The sequence below is a fragment of the Doryrhamphus excisus genome, chromosome 19, assembly GCF_030265055.1.
Source record: "Doryrhamphus excisus isolate RoL2022-K1 chromosome 19, RoL_Dexc_1.0, whole genome shotgun sequence".
Classification (NCBI taxonomy): domain Eukaryota; kingdom Metazoa; phylum Chordata; class Actinopteri; order Syngnathiformes; family Syngnathidae; genus Doryrhamphus; species Doryrhamphus excisus.
The window spans coordinates 2793337-2820326 of NC_080484.1; the positions used below are offsets into that span (position 1 = coordinate 2793337).

Consider the following 26990-nt stretch of genomic DNA (forward strand, 5'->3'; position numbering starts at 1 on the left):
GCTAACAAGAACGAGCATCATGGCCTGCATTTGATTGTTAATATTGTGAATTCTGAGGTAAATGTTGACAAAAAAAGCCAAATACATTCAGGTCTAACCTAACTGCCTAAACGGGCGGCTGTCCATTACACAGATACAGCCATTACATTTGATTAAGGTTCATTTTGAAGTAAAATATTGTTAATTCTGCGGTAAATGTTGACAAAAAATGCCAAATACATTCAGGTCTAACCTAACTGCCTAAACGGGCTGCTGTCCATTACGCAAAAACAGCCATTACACTTGATTAAGGTTCATTTTGAAGTAAAATATTGTGAATTCTGGGGTAAATATTGACAAAAAAAGCCAAATACATTCAGGTCTGACCTAACTGCCTAAACGGGCGGCTGTCCATTACACAGATACAGCCATTACATTTGATTAAGGTTCATTTTGAAGTAAAATATTGTGAATTCTGGGGTAATTGTTGACAAAAAAAGCCAAATACATTCAGGTCTAACCTAACTGCCTAAACGGGCTGCTGTCCATTACACAAAAACAGACACCAAGTTTGATGCAGGTTCATTTTGAAGTAAAATATTGTGAATTCTGAGGTAAATATTGACAAAAAAGCCAAATACATTCAGGTCTAACCTAACTGCCTAAACGGGCTGCTGTCCATTACGCAAAAACAGACACCAAGTTTGATGCAGATCAATTTTGACGTAAAATATTGTGAATTCTGCGGTAAATGTTGACAAAAAAAGCCAAATACATTCAGGTCTGACCTAACTGCCTAAACGGGCTGCTGTCCATTACACAGACACAGCCATTACATTTGATTAAGGTTCATTTTGAAGTAAAATATTGTTAATTCTGGGGTAAATGTTGACAAAAAAAGCCAAATACATTCAGGTCTAACCTAACTGCCTAAACGGGCTGCTGTCCATTACGCAAAAACAGCCATTACACTTGATTAAGGTTCATTTTGAAGTAAAATATTGTGAATTCTGGGGTAATTGTTGATAAAATAGCCAAATACATTTAGGTCTAACCTAACTGCCTAAACGGGCTGCTGTCCATTACACAAAAACAGACACCAAGTTTGATGCAGGTTCATTTTGAAGTAAAATATTGTGAATTCTGAGGTAAATATTGACAAAAAAGCCAAATACATTCAGGTCTAACCTAACTGCCTAAACGGGGTGCTGTCCATTACACAAAAACAGACACCAAGTTTGATGCAGGTTCAGTTTGAAGTAAAATTTTGTGAATTCTGCGGTAAATGTTGACAAAAAAAGCCAAATACATCCAGGTCTCACCTAACTGCCTAAACGGGCGGCTGTCCATTACACAGATACAGCCATTACATTTGATTAAGGTTCATTTTGAAGTAAAATATTGTTAATTCTGGGGTAAATATTGACAAAAAAAGCCAAATACATTCAGGTTTAACCTAACTGCCTAAACGGGCTGCTGTCCATTACGCAAAAACAGCCATTACACTTGATTAAGGTTCATTTTGAAGTAAAATATTGTGAATTCTGAGGTAAATATTCACAAAAAAGCCAAATACATTCAGGTCTAACCTAACTGCCTAAACGGGCTGCTGTCCATTACACAAAAACAGACACCAAGTTTTATGCAGGTTCATTTTGAAGTAAAATATTGTGAATTCTGAGGTAAATATTGACAAAAAAAGCCAAATACATCCAGGTCTCACCTAACTGCCTAATCGGGCTGCTGTCCATTACACAGATACAGCCATTACATTTGATTAAGGTTCATTTTGAAGTAAAATATTGTGAATTCTGGGGTAAATATTGACAAAAAAGCCAAATACATTCAGGTCTAACCTAACTGCCTAAACGGGCTGCTGTCCATTACACAGATACAGCCATTACATTTGATTAAGGTTCATTTTGAGGTAAAATATTGTGAATTCTGGGGTAATTGTTGATAAAATAGCCAAATACATTCAGGTCTAACCTAACTGCCTAAACGGGCTGCTGTCCATTACGCAAAAACAGACACCAAGTTTGATGCAGATCAATTTTGAAGTAAAATATTGTGAATTCTGAGGTAAATATTGACAAAAAAAAGCCACATACATTCAGGTCTAACCTAACTGCCTAAACGGGCTGCTGTCCATTACGCAAAAACAGACACCAAGTTTGATGCAGGTTCATTTTGAAGTAAAATCTTGTGAATTCTGCGATAAATATTGACAAAAAAGCCCAATACATTCATGTCTAACCTAACTGCCTAAACGGGCTGCTGTCCATTACACAGATACAGCCATTACATTTGATTAAGGTTCATTTTGAAGTAAAATATTGTTAATTCTGGGGTAAATGTTGACAAAAAAAGCCAAATACATTCAGGTCTAACCTAACTGCCTAAACGGGCTGCTGTCCATTACGCAAAAACAGCCATTACACTTGATTAAGGTTCATTTTGAAGTAAAATATTGTGAATTCTGGGGTAATTGTTGATAAAATAGCCAAATACATTTAGGTCTAACCTAACTGCCTAAACGGGCTGCTGTCCATTACACAAAAACAGACACCAAGTTTGATGCAGGTTCATTTTGAAGTAAAATATTGTGAATTCTGAGGTAAATATTGACAAAAAAGCCAAATACATTCAGGTCTAACCTAACTGCCTAAACGGGGTGCTGTCCATTACACAAAAACAGACACCAAGTTTGATGCAGGTTCAGTTTGAAGTAAAATTTTGTGAATTCTGCGGTAAATGTTGACAAAAAAAGCCAAATACATTCAGGTCTAACCTAACTGCCTAAACGGGCTGCTGTCCATTACACAGATACAGCCATTACATTTGATTAAGGTTCATTTTGAAGTAAAATATTGTGAATTCTGCGGTAAATGTTGACAAAAAAAGCCAAATACATTCAGGTCTAACCTAACTGCCTAAACGGGCTGCTGTCCATTACACAGATACAGCCATTACATTTGATTAAGGTTCATTTTTAAGTAAAATATTGTGAATTCTGGGGTAATTGTTGATGAAATAGCCAAATACATTCAGGTCTAACCTAACTGCCTAAACGGGCTGCTATCCATTACGCAAAAACAGACACCAATTTTGATGCAGGTTCATTTTGAAGTAAAATATTGTGAATTCTGAGGTAAATATTGACAAAAAAAGCCAAATACATTCAGGTCTAACCTAACTGCCTAAACGGGCTGCTGTCCATTACACAAAAACAGACACCAAGTTTGATGCAGGTTCATTTTGAAGTAAAATATTGTGAATTCTGCGGTAAATGTTGACAAAAAAAGCCACATACATTCAGGTCTAACCTAACTGCCTAAACGGGCGGCTGTCCATTACACAGATACAGCCATTACATTTGATTAAGGTTCATTTTGAAGTAAAATATTGTTAATTCTGGGGTAAATGTTGACAAAAAAAGCCAAATACATTCAGGTCTAACCTAACTGCCTAAACGGGCTGCTGTCCATTACACAGAATACACTCTTATGTCATGGTTTCAGTCTCCTGCAATGTTTTGGAATGTGCGGGCTCGTGTTGTGGCGCTGACACACCCGAACCCCCCCCCCCATCCCCCACCCCCTAGCCCACGTAGGGTCTCGAGTTACCAACAACGTTGACTTTAACAATAAGCCCAGCGTGAGACAAGGACAGTCGCCTTCCAGTTTTCCGAAGGCCTGCGTTTAATAAAGCATCTTCTTCCACCTCGTGATAACATCTAATACACACTGCGTGTCCGCCACCGAGGAGGCGGGGCTTGCTGGTGCCAGGGTGAAGCATGTGACTTTAATCACGCAAGACAATGCTAGCAATGTTAGGCGCTTCATATGGCGATTCTCTTCTGTATGGGAACCAGGATGTCAGGGAGGTAACTGACCACGAAGGAGGCTGGATTACGGTGGAATCGAACCGAGGCGCAGTCGAGGGAGTGCTCCGAATCGCCGCAAGCAAAATATTTGATCAATGACTCAGCGCAGACACACTCATGCAACGCATTAACACACTTCTCACATACGCCACCGCCATCCTTCGCCGATGCATGGCGAGCAACCCACAAGCCTTTTCCGCATATATAAGAACATGTGTGAACTCAAGCCAAAATATGTACATCCATTTTCCTCCGCTTATCCGGGTCCGAGTCGCAGCAGTCTTAGTAGGGAAGCACAGACTTCCCGGTCCCCGGCCACCTCCTCCAGCTCCACCGGGAGGACACCAAGGCGTTCCCAGGCCAGCTGTGAGACATAGTCCCTCCAGCGTGTCCTAGGTCTGCACCGGGGACTTTTCCCGGCTGGGCATGCCCGGAACACCTCACCAAGGGAGGCGTCCGGGTTCCATGTCCCAAGAACCAGATTTGGCCGTCGAAGACCAGGTAAAAAAAATTTAAAAACAAAAAAAAATAAAAATTAATCAAATAAATTCATAAATAAAATACATTTGCTAAATACAAGAGTCTCATTTTACCTCGTACTTTGGTACAAGACAAAAAATTAAAAAAAAAATAAAAATTGTTAAAAACTAAAAAAAAATTAATAAAAATTAATAAAATAAATTAATAAATAAAATAAATTTGCTAAATACAAGGATGAAGAGTCTTGAACCAGTCATGATGTGCTATATATATCACTATATTGACACTTACTATGGTACCCATTATGTCATTGGATGCTCATTTTACCTCGTACTTTGGTACAGGACAAAAAATAAAAAATAAATAAAAATTGTTAAAAACTAAAAAAAAATTAATAAAATAAATTCATAAATAAAATAAATTTGCTAAATACAAGGATGAAGAGTCTTGAACCAGTCATGATGTGCTATATATATCACTATATTGACACTTACTATGGTACCCATTATGTCATTGGATGCTCATATCACCTCGTACTTTGGTACAGGACAAAAAATTTAAAAAAAAATTAAAATTTAAAAACTAAAAGTAAATTAACACATTAAATACACATTATGTCATTGTAAATAAAAAAATTAAAAAAATTAAATTTATAAAAATTAATCAAATTAAAAAACATTTTTTTAAAATTATATTAGGAAAGCACGAAGTGAACAAATGTAACAGTTACTGATTGTAAAAGTACCAGATGGAGGGGTAGGATTTAATAAGCTTTGCTTCTTCCTACTCCTTTTGGACATGTGGAACTGGGAACTGATTATGGGATGGCACTCAATTATAATCTGATGCATGTTCAAATGAAATAAAAACATTACCATAAACAAATGGAGGATACCCAGTGGGATACATCATGGTCCTCTAACACCATGCATTTCTTGCTTGTCTTTGCACCAGGTTGTGTACAAATAATGGCTTTCAACTAATCACCTTTTTGTTTGCGTGTTTTCCTCTGTTTTTACACTTTTTTTTTTTTAAAGTTCCCCATCACTGCCAATGTACTTGCATACACAAAACAAAAAAAACAAAAAAAAAGCGGGCCTCATTCAAAGACAGCCAGCAGTTACAAGTCCTGCTCTCAACATTCTGAAAACCACATCCAAGTGAACGGATGTTCACACACACATAGATGTGTTGTCACACACACACACACACACACACACACACACATCAGATCGAGTGGTGTGGGTTGTTTTTTTTTGTTTTTTTTACATCTTGTAAGATAAAAAGGTGCTATGCTGCCAGGGCAACCATTTCTTTCTTGTTTTGTTATTTCCGTGTTTAGAGCCAGGCTCCAGAATACCCGTGACCCTAGTGAGGATAAGCGGCATAGAAAACGGATGCATGGATGTTTAGAGGTGGGGGGGGGGTTAGGTCGGGGTTTTGCTGGGTCACTCACTCGCATGCTTATCTGCCAGGGCGATGAGTGTGCTGGAGATGTCCCTGCGTCGGTAAAAACACACCACTTTGGCCTCCACGTTCCCATTGGCTGTCTGCGGATCGGAGAGACAATCGGCGTTACCATGGCAACAAGTGGTGCCCGCACACAGCAATCCCTCCCATACACACACACACACACACACACACATCTAGATTAAAAAAAAGGTTCCATCTTAAGTTTGGCTACCCCTAAAAAAAAACGTGGCATGTTATGGCATCCAAAAAATGTGTTTCATTGTTCAAGCATAAATATTGCCAACGTGATGACTTCATATAGGAGCATTTACAGCACTCTATTGATTTCCTGGGGCAAAATAATGAAGTGTAAAAAAGCCATAATACTCATTTAGCCATTGATTTGTTGCCCTTAGCCAGTCATGCATGCAACCGGAGAATAAGTACACTAATCAAATCAACAGCCATTCTTATTCAAGAGATCTCCTTATGGGAAAATTTCTCCTATTGGGAAATTTTGGCATTCCCCATTCTTTCCGACCATTAGAAGTATCTTAACTTTAAATTTACATTTCTTTTCTTTTTATAGGGGTGTCGATTAAATGCTAAACTAATCAAGCACACAATAACAATAAACAAAACATGGGTGCATGCATGTCCGTTTTCCTCGCCTCGTCGGTTACGTCACTTTGACACGTCTGCTTTATAGAGCAATTGCATGAATGTAGTGATCCCTCTTTTCTGTCTTACAGTCCCATTGTCTCAGAGTGTAGCCTCGTGAGGAGCAATGCAAGGAAACGTAGTAACAATGTATTGTTATATAACGGATTTTCCGGACTATAAGTCGTTTTTTTCTAGCTACTTATGCATTTTTGGCCTTGTGCGACTTATACTCCAGTGCAACTTATGTATGTTTTTTTCTATCTAATGATGCATTTTTGGCCTTGTGCGACTTATGTATGTTTTTTTTCTAGCTACTTATGAATTTTTGTCCTTGTGTGACTTATACTCCAGTGCGACTTATGTATGTTTTTTTCTAGCTAATTATGCATTTTTGGCCTTGCGCAACTTATACTCCAGTGCGACTTATGTATGTTTTTTTTCTAGCTAATTATGCATTTTTGGCCTTGTGCGACTTATGTATGGTTTTTTTTCTACCTAATGATGTATTTTTGTCCTTGTGCAACTTATACTCCAGTGTGACTTATGTATGTTTTTTTCTACCTAATGATGCATTTTTGGCCTTGTGCGACTTATACTCCGAAGCAACTTATGTATGTTTTTTTCTATCTAATGATGCATTTTTGGCCTTGTGCGACTTACGTATGTTTTTTTTCTAGCTACTTATGCATTTTTGGCCTTGTGCGACTTATGCTCCAGTGCGACTTATGTATGTTTTTTTTCTAGCTAATTATGTATTTTTGGCCTTGTGCGACTTACGTATGTTTTTTTTTCTTGCTAATCATGCATTTTTGGCCTTGTGCGACTTATACTCCGAAGCAACTTATGTATGTTTTTTTCTACCTAATGATGTATTTTTGGCCTTGTGCGACTTATACTCCGAAGCGACTTATGTATGTTTTTTTTTCTATCTAATGATGCATTTTTGGCCTTGTGCGACTTACGTATGTTTTTTTTCTAGCTACTTATGCATTTTTGGCCTTGTGCGACTTATGCTCCAGTGCGACTTATGTATGTTTTTTTTCTAGCTAATTATGTATTTTTGGCCTTGTGCGACTTATGTATGTTTTTTTTACTAGCTAATCATGCATTTTTGGCCTTGTGCGACTTATACTCCGAAGCAACTTATGTATGTTTTTTTCTATCTAATGATGCATTTTTGGCCTTGTGCGACTTACGTATGTTTTTTTTCTAGCTACTTATGCATTTTTGGCCTTGTGCGACTTATGCTCCAGTGCGACTTATGTATGTTTTTTTTCTAGCTAATTATGTATTTTTGGCCTTGTGCGACTTATGTATGTTTTTTTTTCTTGCTAATCATGCATTTTTGGCCTTGTGCGACTTATACTCCGAAGCAACTTATGTATGTTTTTTTCTACCTAATGATGTATTTTTGGCCTTGTGCGACTTATACTCCGAAGCGACTTATGTATGTTTTTTTTTCTATCTAATGATGCATTTTTGGCCTTGTGCGACTTACGTATGTTTTTTTTCTAGCTACTTATGCATTTTTGGCCTTGTGCGACTTATGCTCCAGTGCGACTTATGTATGTTTTTTTTCTAGCTAATTATGTATTTTTGGCCTTGTGCGACTTATGTATGTTTTTTTTACTAGCTAATCATGCATTTTTGGCCTTGTGCGACTTATACTCCGAAGCAACTTATGTATGTTTTTTTCTACCTAATGATGTATTTTTGGCCTTGTGCGACTTATACTCCGAAGCGACTTATGTATGTTTTTTTTTCTATCTAATGATGCATTTTTGGCCTTGTGCGACTTACGTATGTTTTTTTTCTAGCTACTTATGCATTTTTGTCCTTGTGCGACTTATACTCCAGTGCGACTTATGTATGTTTTTTTCTACCTAATTATGCATTTTTGGCCTTGTGCGACTTATATTCCAGTGCGACTTACGTATGTTTTTTTTCTAGCTACTTATGCATTTTTGGCCTTGTGCGACTTATGTATGTTTTTTTCTACCTAATGATGCATTTTTGGCCTTGTGCGACTTATACTCCGAAGCGACTTATGTATGTTTTTTTCTAGCTAATTATGCATTTTTGGCCTTGTGCGACTTATACTCCGAAGCAACTTATGTATGTTTTTTTTCTACCTAATGATGTATAACTTTAAATGTACATTTCTTTTCTTTTTATAGGGGTGTCGATTAAATGCTAAACTAATCAAGCACACAATAACAATAAACAAAACATGGGTGCATGCATGTCCGTTTTCCTCGCGCCGTCGGTTACGTCACTTTGACACGTCTGCTTTATAGAACAAGTGCATGAATGTAGTGATCCCTCTTTTCTGTCTTACAGTCTCATTGTCTCAGAGTGTAGCCTCGTGAGGAGCAACGCAAGGAAACGTAGTAACTTTACAATGTATTGTTATAGAACGGATTTTCCGGACTATAAGTCGTTTTTTTTCTAGCTACTTATGCATTTTTGGCCTTGTGCGACTTATACTCCAGTGCGACTTATGTATGTTTTTTTCTATCTAATGATGCATTTTTGGCCTTGTGCGACTTATGTATGTTTTTTTTCTAGCTACTTATGAATTTTTGTCCTTGTGTGACTTATACTCCAGTGCGACTTATGTATGTTTTTTTCTAGCTAATTATGCATTTTTGGCCTTGCGCAACTTATACTCCAGTGCGACTTATGTATGTTTTTTTTCTAGCTAATTATGCATTTTTGGCCTTGTGCGACTTATGTATGGTTTTTTTTCTACCTAATGATGTATTTTTGTCCTTGTGCAACTTATACTCCAGTGTGACTTATGTATGTTTTTTTCTACCTAATGATGCATTTTTGGCCTTGTGCGACTTATACTCCGAAGCGACTTATGTATGTTTTTTTTTTTAGCTAATTATGTATTTTTGGCCTGGTGCAACTTATACTCCAGTGCGACTTATGTATGTTTTTTTCTACCTAATTATGCATTTTTGGCCTGGTGCGACTTATATTCCAGTGCGACTTTCGTATGTTTTTTTCTAGCTACTTATGCATTTTTGTCCTTGTGCGACTTATACTACAGTGCGACTTCTGCATGTTTTTTTTCTAGCTAATCATGCATTTTTGGCCTTGTGCGACTTATGTATGTTTTTTTCTACCTAATTATGCATTTTTGGCCTTGTGCGACTTATACTCCGAAGCGACTTATGTATGTTTTTTTTTTTTAGCTAATTATGTATTTTTGGCCTGGTGCAACTTATACTCCAGTGTGACTTATGTATGTTTTTTTTCTATCTAATGATGCATTTTTGGCCTTGTGCGACTTACGTATGTTTTTTTTCTAGCTACTTACGCATTTTCTTCCTTGTGTGACTTATACTCCAGTGCAACTTACGTATGTTTTTTTCTAGCTACTTATGCATTTTTGTCCTTGTGCGACTTATACTCCAGTGCGACTTATGTATGTTTTTTTTCTACCTAATGATGTATTTTTGGCCTTGTGCGACTTATACTCCAGTGCGACTTATGTATGTTTTTTTCTACCTAATGATGTATTTTTGTCCTTGTGCGAATTATACTCCAGTGGTACTTACGTACGTCCGCGTTTTACCAACAGTCATTGCAAACGAGTGCAGCCGTGCATACTGATTCCAAGTGTGGGTTAATTATTTAAAAGAGATGCATTCTGAAGGATGCCGGCCATTAAATCAGCGTTATTGATAAACGAAAACACGCACCCACAAATGGCGACTCACGCTCACCTTATTCAGCTCCTCTATCCTCCTGATCAGCAGTGGGTTACTGGAGGAGTTCTCAAAATATACGTAATCTGCAAGGGAGCAAAGAGAAGGAGATGTGGGGTGGAAAATTAGCAAAGTATGAAGGTCTTGAATAAAATATAGATATCACAGTCGTACGTTATGTTATCACAACTCTCACATGTACAATGTTATTGTTTATTGTTTTGGCAACGCATACCTTCTACATGTGTGTGTGTGTGTGTGTTTGTATGGCTCCTGGCATGGCTCCAGACTCATTGGAGGCTTAGCGCTCACCAGGATGTCCCCGCAGGCCCCCAGGCTTGGTGGGGCGCCTGGTCTTAGCCCGGCATGTGTCTTGGCTGAGTGCTGTCAGATTATACCCTGCACTTGGTTGGCTGCCTGGAGCGCCTATTCTCCTCCTAGACCCCCCCACCACCACCACCACCACCAACAACCTCCCCGAAACACACACACACACACACTCACCCATCCCCCACACCGCCCCCTTGGGCGACCAAGCTAGAAATTGCCAAAAATTGAAAAAGAAAATCAGCCAATGAGGCAAAATAACATCATTTTACAAGCATAACGTTGAAATATTAAACATGTTTGCAATATGTTGCAATATGAAAAACTAAACAAATAAAGTTGGGATTTGAGGAAAATTATCTTGCAGAAAAAGTTATGTCAAAATATTAAGTGAATAAGTCATACTAAGCATTTACAGAGCGAAAGTGGAGATAGTTTGAAAATAAAACAACGGAAATGGAAAAACAGCTGAATTTTTATGACAATAAAGGCAAAATATTTGGAGAAAAAAAAATGTATTCTGGTGAGGAAAAAAAGTCTCAATTTTACTTATTATAATAATAATAATAAATTTTATTTGTATAGCGCTTTTCAAAACACTCAAGGACACTTTACAGAAGAATGGAGTTAAATAAAAATAAAAATAAAAATAAAAATAAAAATAAAAATAAAAATAAAAATAAAAATAAAAATAAAAATAAAAATAAAAATAAAAATAAAAATAAAAATAAAAATAAAAATAAAAATAAAAAAAATAAAATAAAAAAAGGTTTTCAGTTGTTTTTTAAACTGGGAAGGTCAGGAAAAATAATGTTATTTTAAACAACACAGTTGAAATATTAAAGAAAAAAATACTGCAAAAAAAAAGCTGCAAAATAAAACTAAATGCATTTTTAAGCTTACAATTTTAATTTTGAAAAATTAATTTGGGGAAAAAAACAGCAGAAAAAAAGCAAATACTACGCTTTTTTTCCCCCATCGACATGACATCACCTTGTACATGCCAAAATGGCGTTCGAACATCCTTTTGTTTGTTTACATCCTGGCATTTTTGTAGGCAAAAAATGCAAATGGGACTCAAAGTGGAATTAGAAGTTCCCTCATTCTGTCATGTTATTTTATTAAATAATATTTCACTTTATTTCCGTAAAACTACAACTGAAATGTCACGCTAATGGTAAATGTTTTGGTGACCGGCTTTGAACGCCATTTATTCGTGTTCTTTGTAGAAATGAGCCAACACTAACCATTAATAACCACTATTGGCGCATCCCTACTAGTAACAATACCTTCATTTATTAAATTAAATTCCCATTTTAATTAATGTATATTTACTGTATTTATACATCTATTAATTTATATCTTTAGTCATCTGAATTTTAGTTTTTTTCTTGTAAAATTAAGACCGTATTCATGCAAATTTGCAACTTCATACTTTGAAAATGATCACTTTAAGTAGAATTCCGACTTTAAGCTTGGAAATATTGCTACTTTTTCCTCCTAAAAAGTCCAGTGCGACTTATGTTTTTTTTCTAGCTAATTATGCATTTTTGGCCTTGTGTGACTTATACTCCAGTGCGACTTATGTATGTTTTTTACTAGCTAATTATGCATTTTTGGCCTTGTGCGACTTATACTCCGAAGCGACTTATGTATGTTTTTTTTTCTAGCTAATGATGTATTTTTGGCCTTGTGCGACTTATACTCCGAAGCGACTTATGTATGTTTTTTTCTAGCTACTTATGCATTTTTGCCCTTGTGCGACTTATATGCCAATGCGACTTATGTATGTTTTTTTTCTACCTAATTATGCATTTTTGGCCTTGTGTGACTTATACTCCAGTGCGACTTATGTATGTTTTTTACTAGCTAATTATGCATTTTTGGCCTTGTGCGACTTATACTCCGAAGCGACTTATGTATGGTTTTTTTTCTACCTAATTATGCATTTTTGGCCTTGTGCGACTTATACTCCAGTGCGACTTATTTTATTTTTTTTTCCTAGCTAATTATGCATTTTTGGCCTTGTGTGACTTATACTCCAGTGCAACTTATGTATGTTTTTTTCTAGCTAATTATGCATTTTTGGCCTTGTGTGACTTATACTCCAGTGCGACTTATGTATGTTTTTTACTAGCTAATTATGCATTTTTGGCCTTGTGCGACTTATACTCCGAAGCGACTTATGTATGTTTTTTTTTCTAGCTAATGATGTATTTTTGGCCTTGTGCGACTTATACTCCGAAGCGACTTATGTATGTTTTTTTCTAGCTACTTATGCATTTTTGCCCTTGTGCGACTTATATGCCAATGCGACTTATGTATGTTTTTTTTCTACCTAATTATGCATTTTTGGCCTTGTGTGACTTATACTCCAGTGCGACTTATGTATGTTTTTTACTAGCTAATTATGCATTTTGGCCTTGTGCGACTTATACTCCGAAGCGACTTATGTATGTTTTTTTTTCTAGCTAATGATGTATTTTTGGCCTTGTGCAACTTATACTCCGAAGCGACTTATGTATGTTTTTTTCTAGCTACTTATGCATTTTTGCCCTTGTGCGACTTATATGCCAATGCGACTTATGTATGTTTTTTTTCTACCTAATTATGCATTTTTGGCCTTGTGTGACTTATACTCCAGTGCGACTTATGGATGTTTTTTACTAGCTAATTATGCATTTTTGGCCTTGTGCGACTTATACTCCGAAGCGACTTATGTATGTTTTTTTTTCTAGCTAATGATGTATTTTTGGCCTTGTGCGACTTATACTCCGAAGCGACTTATGTATGTTTTTTTCTAGCTACTTATGCATTTTTGCCCTTGTGCGACTTATATGCCAATGCGACTTATGTATGTTTTTTTTCTACCTAATTATGCATTTTTGGCCTTGTGTGACTTATACTCCAGTGCGACTTATGTATGTTTTTTACTAGCTAATTATGCATTTTTGGCCTTGTGCGACTTATACTCTGAAGCGACTTATGTATGTTTTTTTTCTAGCTAATGATGTATTTTTGGCCTTGTGCGACTTATACTCCGAAGCGACTTATGTATGTTTTTTTCTAGCTACTTATGCATTTTTGCCCTTGTGCGACTTATACTCCAGTGCGACTTATGTATGTTTTTTACTAGCTAATTATGCATTTTTGGCCTTGTGCGACTTATACTCTGAAGCGACTTATGTATGTTTTTTTTCTAGCTAATGATGTATTTTTGGCCTTGTGCGACTTATACTCCGAAGCGACTTATGTATGTTTTTTTCTAGCTACTTATGCATTTTTGCCCTTGTGCGACTTATACTCCAGTGCGACTTATGTATGTTTTTTTTTCTACCTAATTATGCATTTTTGGCCTTGTGCGACTTATGTATGTTTTTTTCTAGCTACTTATGCATTTTTGTCCTTGTGTGACTTATACTCCAATGTGACTTATGTATGTTTTTTTCTACCTAATTATGCATTTTTGGCCTTGTGCGACTTATGTATGTTTTTTCTAGCTACTTGTGCATTTTTGTCCTTGTGTGACTTATACTCCAATGTGACTTATGTATGTTTTTTTCTACCTAATTATGCATTTTTGGCCTTGTGCGACTTATGTATGTTTTTTCTAGCTACTTGTGCATTTTTGTCCTTGTGTGACTTATACTCCAATGTGACTTATGTATGTTTTTTTCTACCTAATGATGTATTTTATATAAGTAGAATTCTGACTTTAGGCTTGGAAATATTGCTACTTTTTCCTCCTAAAAAAATCCCTTTTATTACTCTCTTACAGCTGTATGACTTTACTCTGGTGGTATTATTTTGGTTTTTACTACATCCCCTTTATAAATCACAAACAACGTTTATTTTCCTTTCTTGTGCGGATCAAACCACCAATCAAATAGCGGAGACGCTAGTCTGCCGATGAGACCGTTAGGATGCTAACCACCGAGACGAAAACGTGGATGTTTGCCCGCGGCTCTCGACAGTCAGCATCTCGAGGGAGCCATTAAATCGCAGGCCGGATGACGTCAGGACACAACGAGACACTGTCGTGCTATTTCTTTGCGAAAAAAAGGTGGAATACTGGGCATGGACTTCCAAGGCCTGTAAGGAAATACCAAGAGTGGAGGAGGGAAAAAGTCACGAATGGGCTGCTGTGGGAGAAGCGGGAGAGGAAGTGGGAGGGTGTCGCGTTCGCGTCACTCCGCCTCTCAGTTTCCCATCATCCCTCCCGCGGCCTCAAGCCGAGAAATAAACCCACACCCTCTGTCCTCCATTCACTTCCAGCCTTGGCCGACTGCCGTCCCTGCGAGACCGTGATGTCACGACGCAGTCCATGTTTGCATGAGCCAACCCCCCCCCCCCTTGCCTGGTTGATTTGAACCAGGCCACCGAGACAATTTCAAAACACAGGAGAAAGAGGAAGCAAAAAGCAAAAGACGGCATTTTTAAGTACAGTGATCGTATCAAAAGACTTTTTGATCACGTACAACAGGGGTCTCAAACACGCGGCCCGCGGGCCAAATGTGGCCCGCAGGACACTAGTTTGAGGCCCCCGCCTTGATATGAAAGTTTAATGTTAAAGTTTGATATGGATGCTGTATGGTATCATGTACCCAGAAAAAATTATTACGTTTGATTAATGTTCATATTAAAGGTTAAATAACTGTTAATAGTTATCCTCCCTATCCGTGTGGAAGTGGTAAGTTTTTGGCTATTTAAGTTCAAAGAAAATAACTTGAAGGCTACCGTTTAGGTCGCTAGCTCTCTACTTTGCGAGTTAGCATGTGTCTCAAGACACTGCAGTTGCGCAATATGTTGTAAATTAAAAAATATAAATGTGACTATAGTCGTGTTTTGTCATGTCTACAGGGCTCTAATAATGCTTTGTTCATTTTAATCTGAAAAAAATCATTTGTCTACCCACCAACTATATGTGGTTTCTTAAGTTTTTATTATTATTATTATTATTATATTTATTTATTTATGACTGATTGATTTTCTTTATTATTGATTTGTTTATTTATTTTTCATCTTATTTTGTGTAGGAAAATAAAAAGTAAGATATTTGAGAACAGTGGAATGTTTTATCAGAGCTTTTATTGTAGAAAATTGGAACCAAAGCGAAGTTTTTAAAAAATTTTTTGTTTTTAATAAATGCGTTTTTTTTTTTTTTTTGGAAAACCTGATGCGGCCCAGTCTCACCCAGACCCGAGCTCCAGTGGCCCCCAAGTAAATTGAGTTTGAGACCCCTGGTCTACAGTATTGCAGTGTGTATTTCTATGGGAAGTTGCAGGCATAGTTCTTATAAAAATGCACTAATGCCAGTTTTTACGACTTAAAACCGCATCAAATGTATCAATACCTCTTTTTGCCTCTAGCGCAAAAAACGTATCAATACGTTGCCGGTAGCGAGTAAGTAGGGTTGGGCATCGATCATCGATTTTAACCAGTTATGACATTCCGATTCGTCCGGAACCGTTAATTTTTTTAACTTCCTTAACTACGCTTGGTGATTGGCCAGCAACATACCATCAAAAGTTTGCGACAACACTTGCTAGTTTGGCGGAAATTGAGTAAAAATGCCAGCATTGAAGAAGCAAACATTCATTGGAGCCTATCCCAGCCGTCTTCGGGCGAGAGGCGGGGTACACCCTGGACTGGTGGCCTGTCAGCCAATCACAGGGCACATATACACAAACAACCATTCACACTCACATTCATACCTATGGACAATTTGGAGTCGCTAATTAACCTAGCATGTTTTTTGGAATGTGGGAGGAAACCGGAGTACCCGGAGAAAACCCACGCATGCACGGAGAGAACATGCAAACTCCACACAGAGATGGCCGAGGGTGGGGAAAGACAAAATAAGAAGCCAAAAAGTTACCACTTCCACACAAAATAGGAGGAGAACTCATTCATTCATTCATTTTCTACCGCTTATCCTCACGAGGGTTGCGGGGATGCTGGAGCCTATCCCAGCTGTCTTGGGGGCACATATAGACAAACGAGCATTCACACTCACATTCATACCTAGGGAAATTTGGAGTCGCTAATTAACCTAGCATGTTTTTGGAATGTAGGAGGAAACCGGAGTACCCGGAGAAAACCCACGCATGCACGGGGAGAACATGCAAACTCCACACAGAGATGGCCGAGGGTGGGGAAAGACAAAATAAGAAGCCAAAAAGTTACCACTTCCACACAAAATAGGAGGAGAACTCATTCATTCATCCATTTTCTATCGCTTATCCTCACAAGGGTTGCGGGGATGCTGGAGCCTATCCCAGCCGTCTTCGGGCGAGAGGCGGGGTCCACCCTGGACTGGTGGCCTGTCAGCCAATCACAGGGCACATATAGACAAACAACCATTCACACTCACATTCATACCTATGGACAATTTGGAGTCGCTAATTAACCTAGCATGTTTTTGGAATGTGGGAGGAAACCGGAGTACTCGGAGAAAACCCACGCATGCACGGGGAGAACATGCAAACTCCACACAGAGATGGCCGAGAGTGGAATTGAACCTTTGTCTCCAAGCTGTGAGGTCTGTGCGCTAACCACTCAACCGCCGTGCAGCAAAGAAGTAAACAAATGTGACCAATTCAAATATCCAGCTAACTAATGCTGTGTACTTTACCAGACATTGATGCTAGCTTTAGCCAGGAAGTTGATCAGACCCCTGCGTTAATCTATTCACTTTATTTATTTACTACAATGAGGTTAATTTTTCACGTTGGGCGTTGGATATTCATCTCCGTCGCTGTTAATTTCAAGTTGGCAGTTGGAGATATGGCTGCCTAGCAACAGTGATAGCACTGTTGCTATGTCGGTCCCACTCAAACTCTTCAATGTAATAGCCGTTTATTGACCTTCCCGAGTATGTTTTTAAAAAACGATATATTCTGAATCAAACCATTAACTTCCTCAACATAGTTTAGTCGGAATTAACGTTACACTTTGTCTATTCTGCATCATAAGACACTCTCCAATTGGTTTCTCATAAGCTTTGTAAAAATACTAATCATTAATCGATTAAATCGACAAAAATTTCAGTAGAATACTCGATTACTAAAATATTCGATAGCTGCATCAGTGCAGTGTACTCCTATATAAAGAGTCTTTGAAATATTTATGTTCATGTTCAATGTTTGATACTTATATACAGCCATTTCATCCAAGAACGTTGGTTCTTGGAACTTTTTATGACTCTCCCTTCTGAAAATAATCGGAATTGAGAATCGTTAGGAACCAGAATCGAAAGGAGGAATCGGAATCACTCAAATTCAAACGATGTCCAACCCTACGAATAAGTTAATAGTTGTGAATTTGGTGCTATGTACTATATTGTTTCCACTCGTAAATTGAAAATCCTACAATAGTACTTTATCTACTGCAAAAAAGGTCAGTAAGGATAATTCATAATGCCGCCTACAGGGAACATACTAACTCCTTATTTCTAAAATCACAAATACTTGCTAATATAGTTAATTTCCAAACAGCTAAAATAATGCATAAGGCTAAAAACAACCAATTAGCTAAAAATGTCATCCAATACTTCTCTACAAGAGAGGAGAAATATGATCTCAGGGAAGAAGTACATTTGAAACACTTCTATGCTAGGACTACGTTATGCTAGCCATAGCATTTCAGTATGTGGAATCAAACTATGGAATGGATTGAGTAAGGACCTCAAACAATGCACAACGATGAGCCAATTCAAGAAACAATACAAGCAGTTGATGTTTGCTAAATACAAGGATGAAGAGTCTTGAACCAGTCATGATGTGCTATATATATCACTATATTGACACTTACTATGGTACACATTATGGCATTGTAAATAAAAAAAAATTACAAAATTTAAAATAAAATTAATAAAAATTAATCAAATTAAAAAACTATTTTTTTTATTTTTAAAAATTATATTAGGAAAGCAGGAAGTGAACAAATGTGACAGTTACTGATTGTAAAAGTACCAGATGGAGGGGTAGGATTTAATAAGCTTTGCTTCTTCCTACTCCTTTTGGACATGTGGAACTGGGAACTGATTATGGGATGCACTCAATTGTAATCTGATGCATGTTCAAATGAAATTAAACCATTACCATTATACCAGAGGAATAGCTTGACGTGTATGCCTTCCATATATTGGATATATATTATATATATATATTGGTCACAATAATGGTGATATGAAATGTTCATATTGTTATCCTATTCGGTAATCTGACTTGCTGAAAAGGCCTCATGATGAAATCTGACCTCATAATTAGTTTACTTGAGACGGCTTTAGAAAGAAAAAACCTAAGAAAAGTATTTGAAAAGAGTTTCCAACTAAACCAGGGGTCTCAAACACACGGTCCGCGGGCCAAATGTGGCCCGCCGGACACTAGTTTGAGGCCCCCGCCTTGATATGAAAGTTTAATGTTTAAAGTTTGATATGGATGCTGTATGGTATCATGTACCCAGAAAAAATTATTACGTTTGATTAATGTTCATGTTAAAGGTTAAATAACTGTTAATAGTTATCCTCCCTATCCGTGTGGAAGTGGTAAGTTTTTGGCTATTTAAGTTGAAAGGAAATAACTTGAAGGCTACCGTTTAGGTCGCTAGCGCTCTAGTTTGCGAGTTAGCATGTGTCTCAAGACCCTGCAGTTGTGCAATATGTTGTAAATTAAAAAATATAAATGTGACTATAGTCGTGTTTTGTCATGTCTACAGGGCTCTAATAATGCTTTGTTCATTTTAATCTGAATAAATTAATTTGTCTACCCAACAACTATATGTGGTTTCTTAAGTTTTTATTATTATTATTATTATATTTATTTATTACTGATTGATTGATTTTCTTTATTCTTGATTTGTTTATTTATTTTTCAAGTTATTTTGTGCAGAAAAATAAAAATTAAGATATTTGAGAACAGTGGAATGTTTTATCAGAGCTTTTATTGTAGAAAATCAGAACCAAAGCATTGAAAAAGTTTGTATATTTTTCTGTTTTTAATAAACAAATTTAATAAATTTTGTTTTTAATAAATTAAATAAAATTTATTTATAAATAAAATAAATAAAAATAAATTTAATAAATTTAATAAAGTTTTTTTTTTTTTTTGGAAAACCTGATGCGGCCCAGCCTTGCCCAGAACCTAGCTCCAGTGGCCCCCAGGTAAATTGAGTTTGTGACCCCTGAACTAAACACTAAAAACGGAATTCCAAAACAAAAGTTATGTTGGAAAACAATGTTGTAATAGCATTTGCGCTCATTTAGTGATGTCACATCTACTGGCCTGGCATGAATATTGTCGTTTTTTCCCACATTTATGTGAGAAGCCATCCCATTTAGGGATGAGGATGTGTCCCTAAGAGGTTTCCACCAAGGTTTGGGTGACTCTAAAGTTGTTTCAAAGCCTATTTGACCACAGGGATAGACATTATTGCCCACTAGGATGGATATTAAGCTAGCGTTTCCACCGACAGTTTCCCTGCGGAAGCCGTGGGAAGAAGTGTAGGAAGAGCGGCGTGTGGCCTGCACGGGGCAAAACAAAGACATCAAGGCCTGCAGAGGCGGCTTTTGTTCGACCACCCGCTTCATTCATTCGGGAAGAAGTCACTGCTTTCCCAAGAAGTCTTACTTTGTCTTGCAAAGTGGCGGCCATCTTCCTATGAGCTAAGCTTAATTGTTTTCAACTAAAGTTGGCCTGACATGGGCAAAACCTTTACGACAGGGGTCTTCAAAGTGTGGCACAGTGAGAAACACAGCTTTTCTGGGGTTAAAAACTCCTGGTTTGGTTCCGATTTTCTACAATAAAAGCTCTGATAAAACATTCCACTGTTCTCAAATATCTTAATTTTTATTTTTCTGCACAAAATAAGATGAAAAATAAATAAACAAATCAAGAATAAAGAAAATCAATCACAGTAATAAATAAATATAATAATAAAAACTTAAGAAACCACATATAGTTGGTGTGTAGACAAATGATTTTTTTCAGGTTAAAATGAACAAAGCATTATTAGAGCCCTGTAGACATGACAAAACACGACTATAGTCACATTTATACTCTTTTTATTTACAACATATTGCGCAACTGCAGGGTCTTGAGACACACGCTAACTCGCAAACTAGAGAGCTAGCGACCTAAACGGTAGCCTTCAAGTTATTTCCTTTAAACTTAAATAGTCAAAAATTTACCACTTCCACACGGATAAGGAGGATAACTATTAACAGTTATTTAACCTTTAACATGAACATTAATCAAACGTAATAATTTTTTCTGGGTACATGATACCATACAGCATCCATATCAAACTTGCGCGGGCCGCACTAACATTAAACTTTCATATCAAGGCGGGGGCCTCAAACTAGTGTCCCGCGTGTTTGAGACCCCTGACTTAAACGAAAACCTTAAAAAAAAAAAAACACGGAAAATAGCTAAATATACAGTACAATCCGTAGGAGACTCCTTGGTATAAAATATACTGAAAATAGATATGACAATATTCACATGCATAATAAATGGACACAAAGTACCTATTTTTCTATGGAATAATAACAGCCATCGAGGCAGCAGTGATGATGATGGCTGGGTTTGCTTGAGAGATGAGTATCACAAATAGATGAGCCTGTGTCGTGGAAACAGGCATCTGTCAAATAAATTCTTAGCCTGACGAGTTTGAGAATTTACCCACACCGGGAGGAATTTTTGCAAAATGCAAGATTCGTAAATGTTGTGTTGACATAAAAGCTGAAATGTTATTTTTTTTACCAAAGATTTGTGTGTGGAAAAAGACTCTCTTACCTGATTATTAAAATACCGTGCAACAGTATGGTTGTTGTGTAATGCAATTATTAGACTCTGTGGCGGATTTGTTTTGCTCCATTAGGTCTAATTTCAACTACAGTGTGAGAGAGTTTATTCCTAGAGAGACGCAACATCAGATGAGGAGGACACGCAGGTAAATCACACTAATGAGGCAAATTAGTCATTGCAAAAAGAGCGCAATATGGTGATACAGTGTTGATGAAAAGCCTCGCAAACTCAGCAGGTTAAGTGTTAATTTTCCACCCTGCTCAGGAGGGCGTAATCCTGCTCCGACTCAGGTAGCACGGCACGCTATTTTTTCCACAGCAAAGACAAATCCCGGGCAAACATTTATTGATTGTTGATCCTCTAAATCAGGGGTCTCAAACACGCGGCCCGCGGGCCAAATGTGGCCCGCAGGACACTCGTTTGAGGCCCAGAAAAAATTATTACGTTTGATTAATGTTCATGTTAAAGGTTAAATAACTCTTAATAGTTATCCTCCCTATCCGTGTGGAAGTGGTAAGTTTTTGGCGATTTAAGTTTAAAGGAAATAACTCGAAGGCTACCGTTTAGGTCGCTAGCTCTCTAGTTTGCGAGTTAGCATGTGTCTCGAGACCCTGCAGTTGCGCAATATGTTGTAAATAAAAAGTATAAATGTCTACAGGGCTCTAATAATGCTTTGTTCGTTTTAATCTGAAAAAAATAATTTGTCTACCCACCAACAAACTTTCTTAAGTTTTTATTATTTGCCGTTTTATTATTATTATATTTATTTATTTATTACTGATTGATTGATTTTCTTTATTGTTGATTTGTTTATTTATTTTTCATTTTATTTTGTGCAGAAAAATAAAAAGTAAGATATTTGAGAACAGTGGAATGTTTTATCAGAGCTTTTCTTGTAGAAAATTGGAACCAAAGCGAAGTTTTTTTAAATTTTTTTGTTTTTAATAAATTAAATAAAAATTATTTTTAAATAAAATAAATAAAAATAAATTTAATAAAGTTTTTTTTTTTTTTGGAAAACCTGATGGGGCCCTGTCTCACCCAGACCCTAGCTCCAGTGCCCCCCCGAGTAAATTGAGTTTGAGACCCCTACTCTAAATGTAATCAATCGCTTCCTCTATTCTGCAGGAGTACGCACACGCCAGCTCACAAAAAACAACAAATATTGTTTTAATATCTGTTATTATGTCAATGACAAGTGTAGCAGGAGGAACAACTGAAATGAGGAATTATGTCATCCCAATGTTCAAAAATAGCGCTATAACCGATTAAATTATGTTTAATTTAATGTTTAATCATGTGACGTGTGCTAGTCGCACCAAAATATAAAAAATACTGGGAGAATGTGGGAGGAAACCGGAGTACCCGGAGAAAACCCAACATTCACAGGGAGAACATGCAAACTCCACACAGAGATAACCGAGGGTGGGATTGAACCCGGATCTCCTAGCGGTGAGGTCTGCGCACTAACCACTCAACCGCCGTGCAGCCCATTACATGATTTCCAATGGGAAAAAACGTTATGAGGACAACACAAAGCAGTCTGGAATTTTTGGGGAACCCCTTAATGCACGTAACATTCCACCTGGTATTATTGTATCTGTAAAATTGTCATGCAATCGGCTATTATTTATTAATTTATATTTATATTTAAATATTTTAAAAATAATAAAATATTATAATAATTAAAATAAAATTAAAATAATAATTATATTATTATTGTGTAAAATATGCAAATATAACAATATTATTATATATAATTAATATAATAATTAGCATTAATATAATAAATATAATAATCATAATAATATAATGATTATTATTTTAATTTTTATTATTATTATGTGCTTGTGTCTCTTTTTTCAGGAGCACTTTGTAAACAACAGACCATGTCAAACAACGAAATTGATACAACCATCCAAAGGTTGGCTCAGGCCATGATGCCAGGTTGTATGTTGAGTTTAAATTAAATACTTTTGAAAGATTGGGCGGGCCGTATTCAAACACTTGGCGGGCCGGATGTGGCCCCCGGGCCGTAGTTTGCCCACCCCTGCTCTATCCGAAAACCTAGCATTTTCCAACCAATGTACAATTTTGTTTATTTCAACGGTCTTTAGGGGGGACTTGTAATGTACGTGCGGCTCGAGTTTTAAGCTAGTACACTGATCCGGCCCGGATTAGTACATCTCATTAGGTACACCTTCACAATCTAATGACCTTTTTTTTCAAAATTCTGACATTCTGGAGATAATTTTGCTCAACTCTGTTTGACAAGTCATGTCCCCAAATCCTTGTTGGGGGGGTGTGGTTCTACTAGTTGGGACCTCTCAAGTAGCTCAAAAGGGACCGGAATATTATGGTAATGGTTTAATTTCATTTGAACATGATTACAATTGAGTGCATCCCATAATCAGTTCCCAGTTCCACATGTCCAAAAGGAGTAGGAAGAAGCAAAGCTTATTAAATCCTACCCCTCCATCTGGTACTTTTACAATCAGTAACCGTTACATTTGTTCACTTCCTGCTTTCCCAATATAGTTTTTAAAAATGAAAAAAAAATGTTTTTTAATTTGATTAATTTTTATTAATTTTATTTATATTTTTTAATTTTTTTTTATTTACAATGACCATACCATAGTACCATAGTAAGTGTCAATATAGTGATATATATAGCACATCATGACTGGTTCAAGACTCTTCATCCTTGTATTTAGCAAACATCAACTGCTTGTATTGTTTCTTTTACATTTGTTCACTTCCTGCTTTCCATAATACAGTTTAAGTTTTTTTTTGTTTGTTTGTTTTTAGAAATTAAGGTTGTATAACAAGTTTGAAATGCCCGTCTTACTGCGTCCAACTTCAGCAGCAATGGCACACTGCGCGAGGCCTTACTTGTGCAACTCAACAATGCCAACACAATCAAAGAGAGAAAGCTTTTCTGCCTTTGCCGTCGAGCAATCATGAAGGTGTGAATACCTCACACTAAATCAGCTGATAAACGGCCTATTTTACTTTAATGCTTGTACTCTGAAGAGTGGTTAGCATGTTAGCCACACGGTCCGGAAGACCTGGGTTCGATTCTCCGCTTGGGTATCTCTGTGTGAAGTTTGCATGTTCTCCCCGTGCATGCGTGGGTTTTTTCCGGGTACTCCGGTTTCCTCCCACATTCCAAAAACATGCTAGGTTAATTAGCGACTCCAAATTGTCCATAGGTATGAATGTGAGTGTGAATGGTTGTTTGTCTATATGTGCCCTGTGATTGGCTGGCTGGCGACCAGTCCAGGGTGGACCCCGCCTCTCGCCCGAAGACGGCTGGGATAGGCTCCAGCATCCCCGCAACCCTTGTGAGGATAAGCGGTAGAAAATGAATGAATGAATGAGTTCTCCTCCTATTTTGTGTGGAAGTGGTAACTTTTTGGCTTCTTATTTTGTCTTCCCCCACCCTCGGCCATCTCTGTGTGGAGTTTGCATGTTCTCCCCGTGTATGCGTGGGTTTTCTCCGGGTATTCCGGTTTCCTCCCACATTCCAAAAAAAAACAAAACCCACACAGTAGTGACGATAAGCGGCATAGAAAACGTATGAACGCTTACTTTTTTTGTCTCACTCCCATTTTGGAATTCTACTTACAAATTTGATCAGTTCTGCGTTTTGTCGGCCATATTTCCACTTATCGTAAATGCGCCTCACAACAATAAAAACAATTTATATTACAGAAAATGACATTATTAAAATTAAGCTCTCATTTGATTCCATGTGTGTCTTTACAGAAATGATTGTGTTGAAATATTCTATGAAGTTGTAATATTTGGACTTGTACGCCAGCAGCTGTGTACCACTGCAAAGTACAAACAATACAAAACTATTGCAGGTGTACTACTGTGAGTATTATTGTGTGTACATATTCGTGCTGGGTTCATAATAACAGAAACAATGCTAAAAACACGCATTTGTGTGTGGTCTCCACATTGTACTTTTAGCATCCGAATGAGATCTACGTGGATGTTTATGCAGGTAAGTCGTGTTACTTTGCGTGGACACAATAGTTTAATAGCACGCAAAACTTTGGGAATAAATGCAAACATCGGTAGCTTAAATGTTAACTGGATCATTTTGTGTGTTACTTTAGGTGCATCAGCATTGGAGTAGTTTGTTATTTTAAAATAAAGAGAAGCACAAAAGGAACAAAAGCGAGCCACGACTCTTCATCACCACACATCGACCACCATTATTATTATTATCATTATCACCAAGCGAGGCTATTTTAGCGAGGAAAAATAAGGTAAGAAAAAAGACGGAGAAACCGCATCAACACAACCGCGGTGAGAACCATGGCGGGTCCAGCGGCGAGTGTCGACACAAACCCCCGCCGACTTCTCGGCTCTGCTTCCACCCCCACCGAGCCCGCCGCCTTACCTCCGACCCGGTACATGTTGGCCGCCATGGCTGCCTGCCCGCCGGTGCCGGGCTTCCTCTCCAGGTAGAGGGGGGTGGCTCTCTCGCTCTGGTCCGCTCGCCCCGCCGGAGCCCCCTTTAGCTGTGCTGCCGCCGCTGTGTGTTGGAAAATGGTGGATGGATCGATACGACACAGAGCAGCCTGGAGACCTTAAAGGGACAGTACGCCCTCGCAGGCCGGGATCCATGCAGTGTGTGTTCGGCGATGAACGGGCTGACAAATGCCCGCTTTAATTGATCGCTAATCGGGTTTAATTCGACTTCCCCTCGCTACTAGCATCTTTAGCATGTAGCTGTTATACAATTTAGCCGCATTAGCCCGGTACGTCCATTTCTATGCTACTTGCTATAGCTAGGTTACTTCATTACTTTTACTAGCAACTGCTTTAGGGCACAAATGAATGGAAAATAAGTGTGTTTAATTTAACATATTGATCACTAAAATGTCATTGTACTTATAGTCACCTATAAACACTAATGTTGTGTATGTAGCACATTGAGAAGGTTCTTAAAAGTACTTAAAGTTGAAGACTCTTGTCTCCAATCTTCAGTGTGTCCAAAAACTTGTATGCTAACTTTGGTCACAACTGTTAAAAAAATTAGTTAAGAATTTTTGGGACTTGTTAACGTTTACGAAAAACCTGTGGTAGGTTCATCAAAGATGTTTGAAATCGTCCTCAATGTTTATGAAAAGGACGTATGCTATGTTTGTTGTCGCTTAATCGTTTTCACAGAAACATATTCGATGTTTCTACAGAGGTAAATGCGATGGAGACTAGACTGTTTTTCCAAAAACACCAATATTACGTTCAAAGTTAACAAAATCGTACATTAATTCCCTGAACATTTTTTATTGTCTTCAGTGTGTCCAAAAACTTTTATGCTAACTTCGGTCACAACTGTCTTTGGTGATTCCGAAAACACGTACAATAGTTTTACTGAATGTTAAATAGTTTAATAGTTTTCAGTGTTACTAACGTTTCGGAAAAAAGTGTTTAGAAATTTTTTTTTGTTGCTTCTAAATTGTCTTCACAGAAAAAAACGTACGCTAGTTTCATCAGGTTTGTTGAAGACTAAAGTGTCTTATATCTGCTAAAGTGTCTTATGATAGCTTTACTGAATGTGAAATTGTCTTTAACGTTAAAAAACTATTTGTCCGTACTAAACTAGGTTCTTTTAGGACTCAAAATTATCCTCGGTGTATATGAAAACCATGAATGCTA

General features: G+C 37.4%; 1 protein-coding gene across 5 annotated transcripts in view; it reads right to left on the reverse strand.

The window, feature by feature from the left end:
- mta1 (metastasis associated 1) overlaps positions 1-26990 on the reverse strand; it is a 79501-nt gene that overhangs the window by 25187 nt on the left and 27324 nt on the right. For 3 of the 5 annotated variants that reach the window (XM_058056332.1, XM_058056331.1, XM_058056333.1), the window contains exons 4-5: positions 10198-10265; positions 5802-5895 (exon numbers count right to left, since the gene is read on the reverse strand). The exons of 1 other annotated variant lie outside the window; for it this stretch is intronic. In XM_058056332.1, coding sequence (XP_057912315.1) covers positions 5802-5895; positions 10198-10265 — 162 coding nt within the window. Of the gene's footprint in view, positions 1-5801; positions 5896-10197; positions 10266-25728; positions 26031-26990 lie in introns of those variants that run through there. One more of the 5 variants, XM_058056334.1, reaches the window with a different exon arrangement.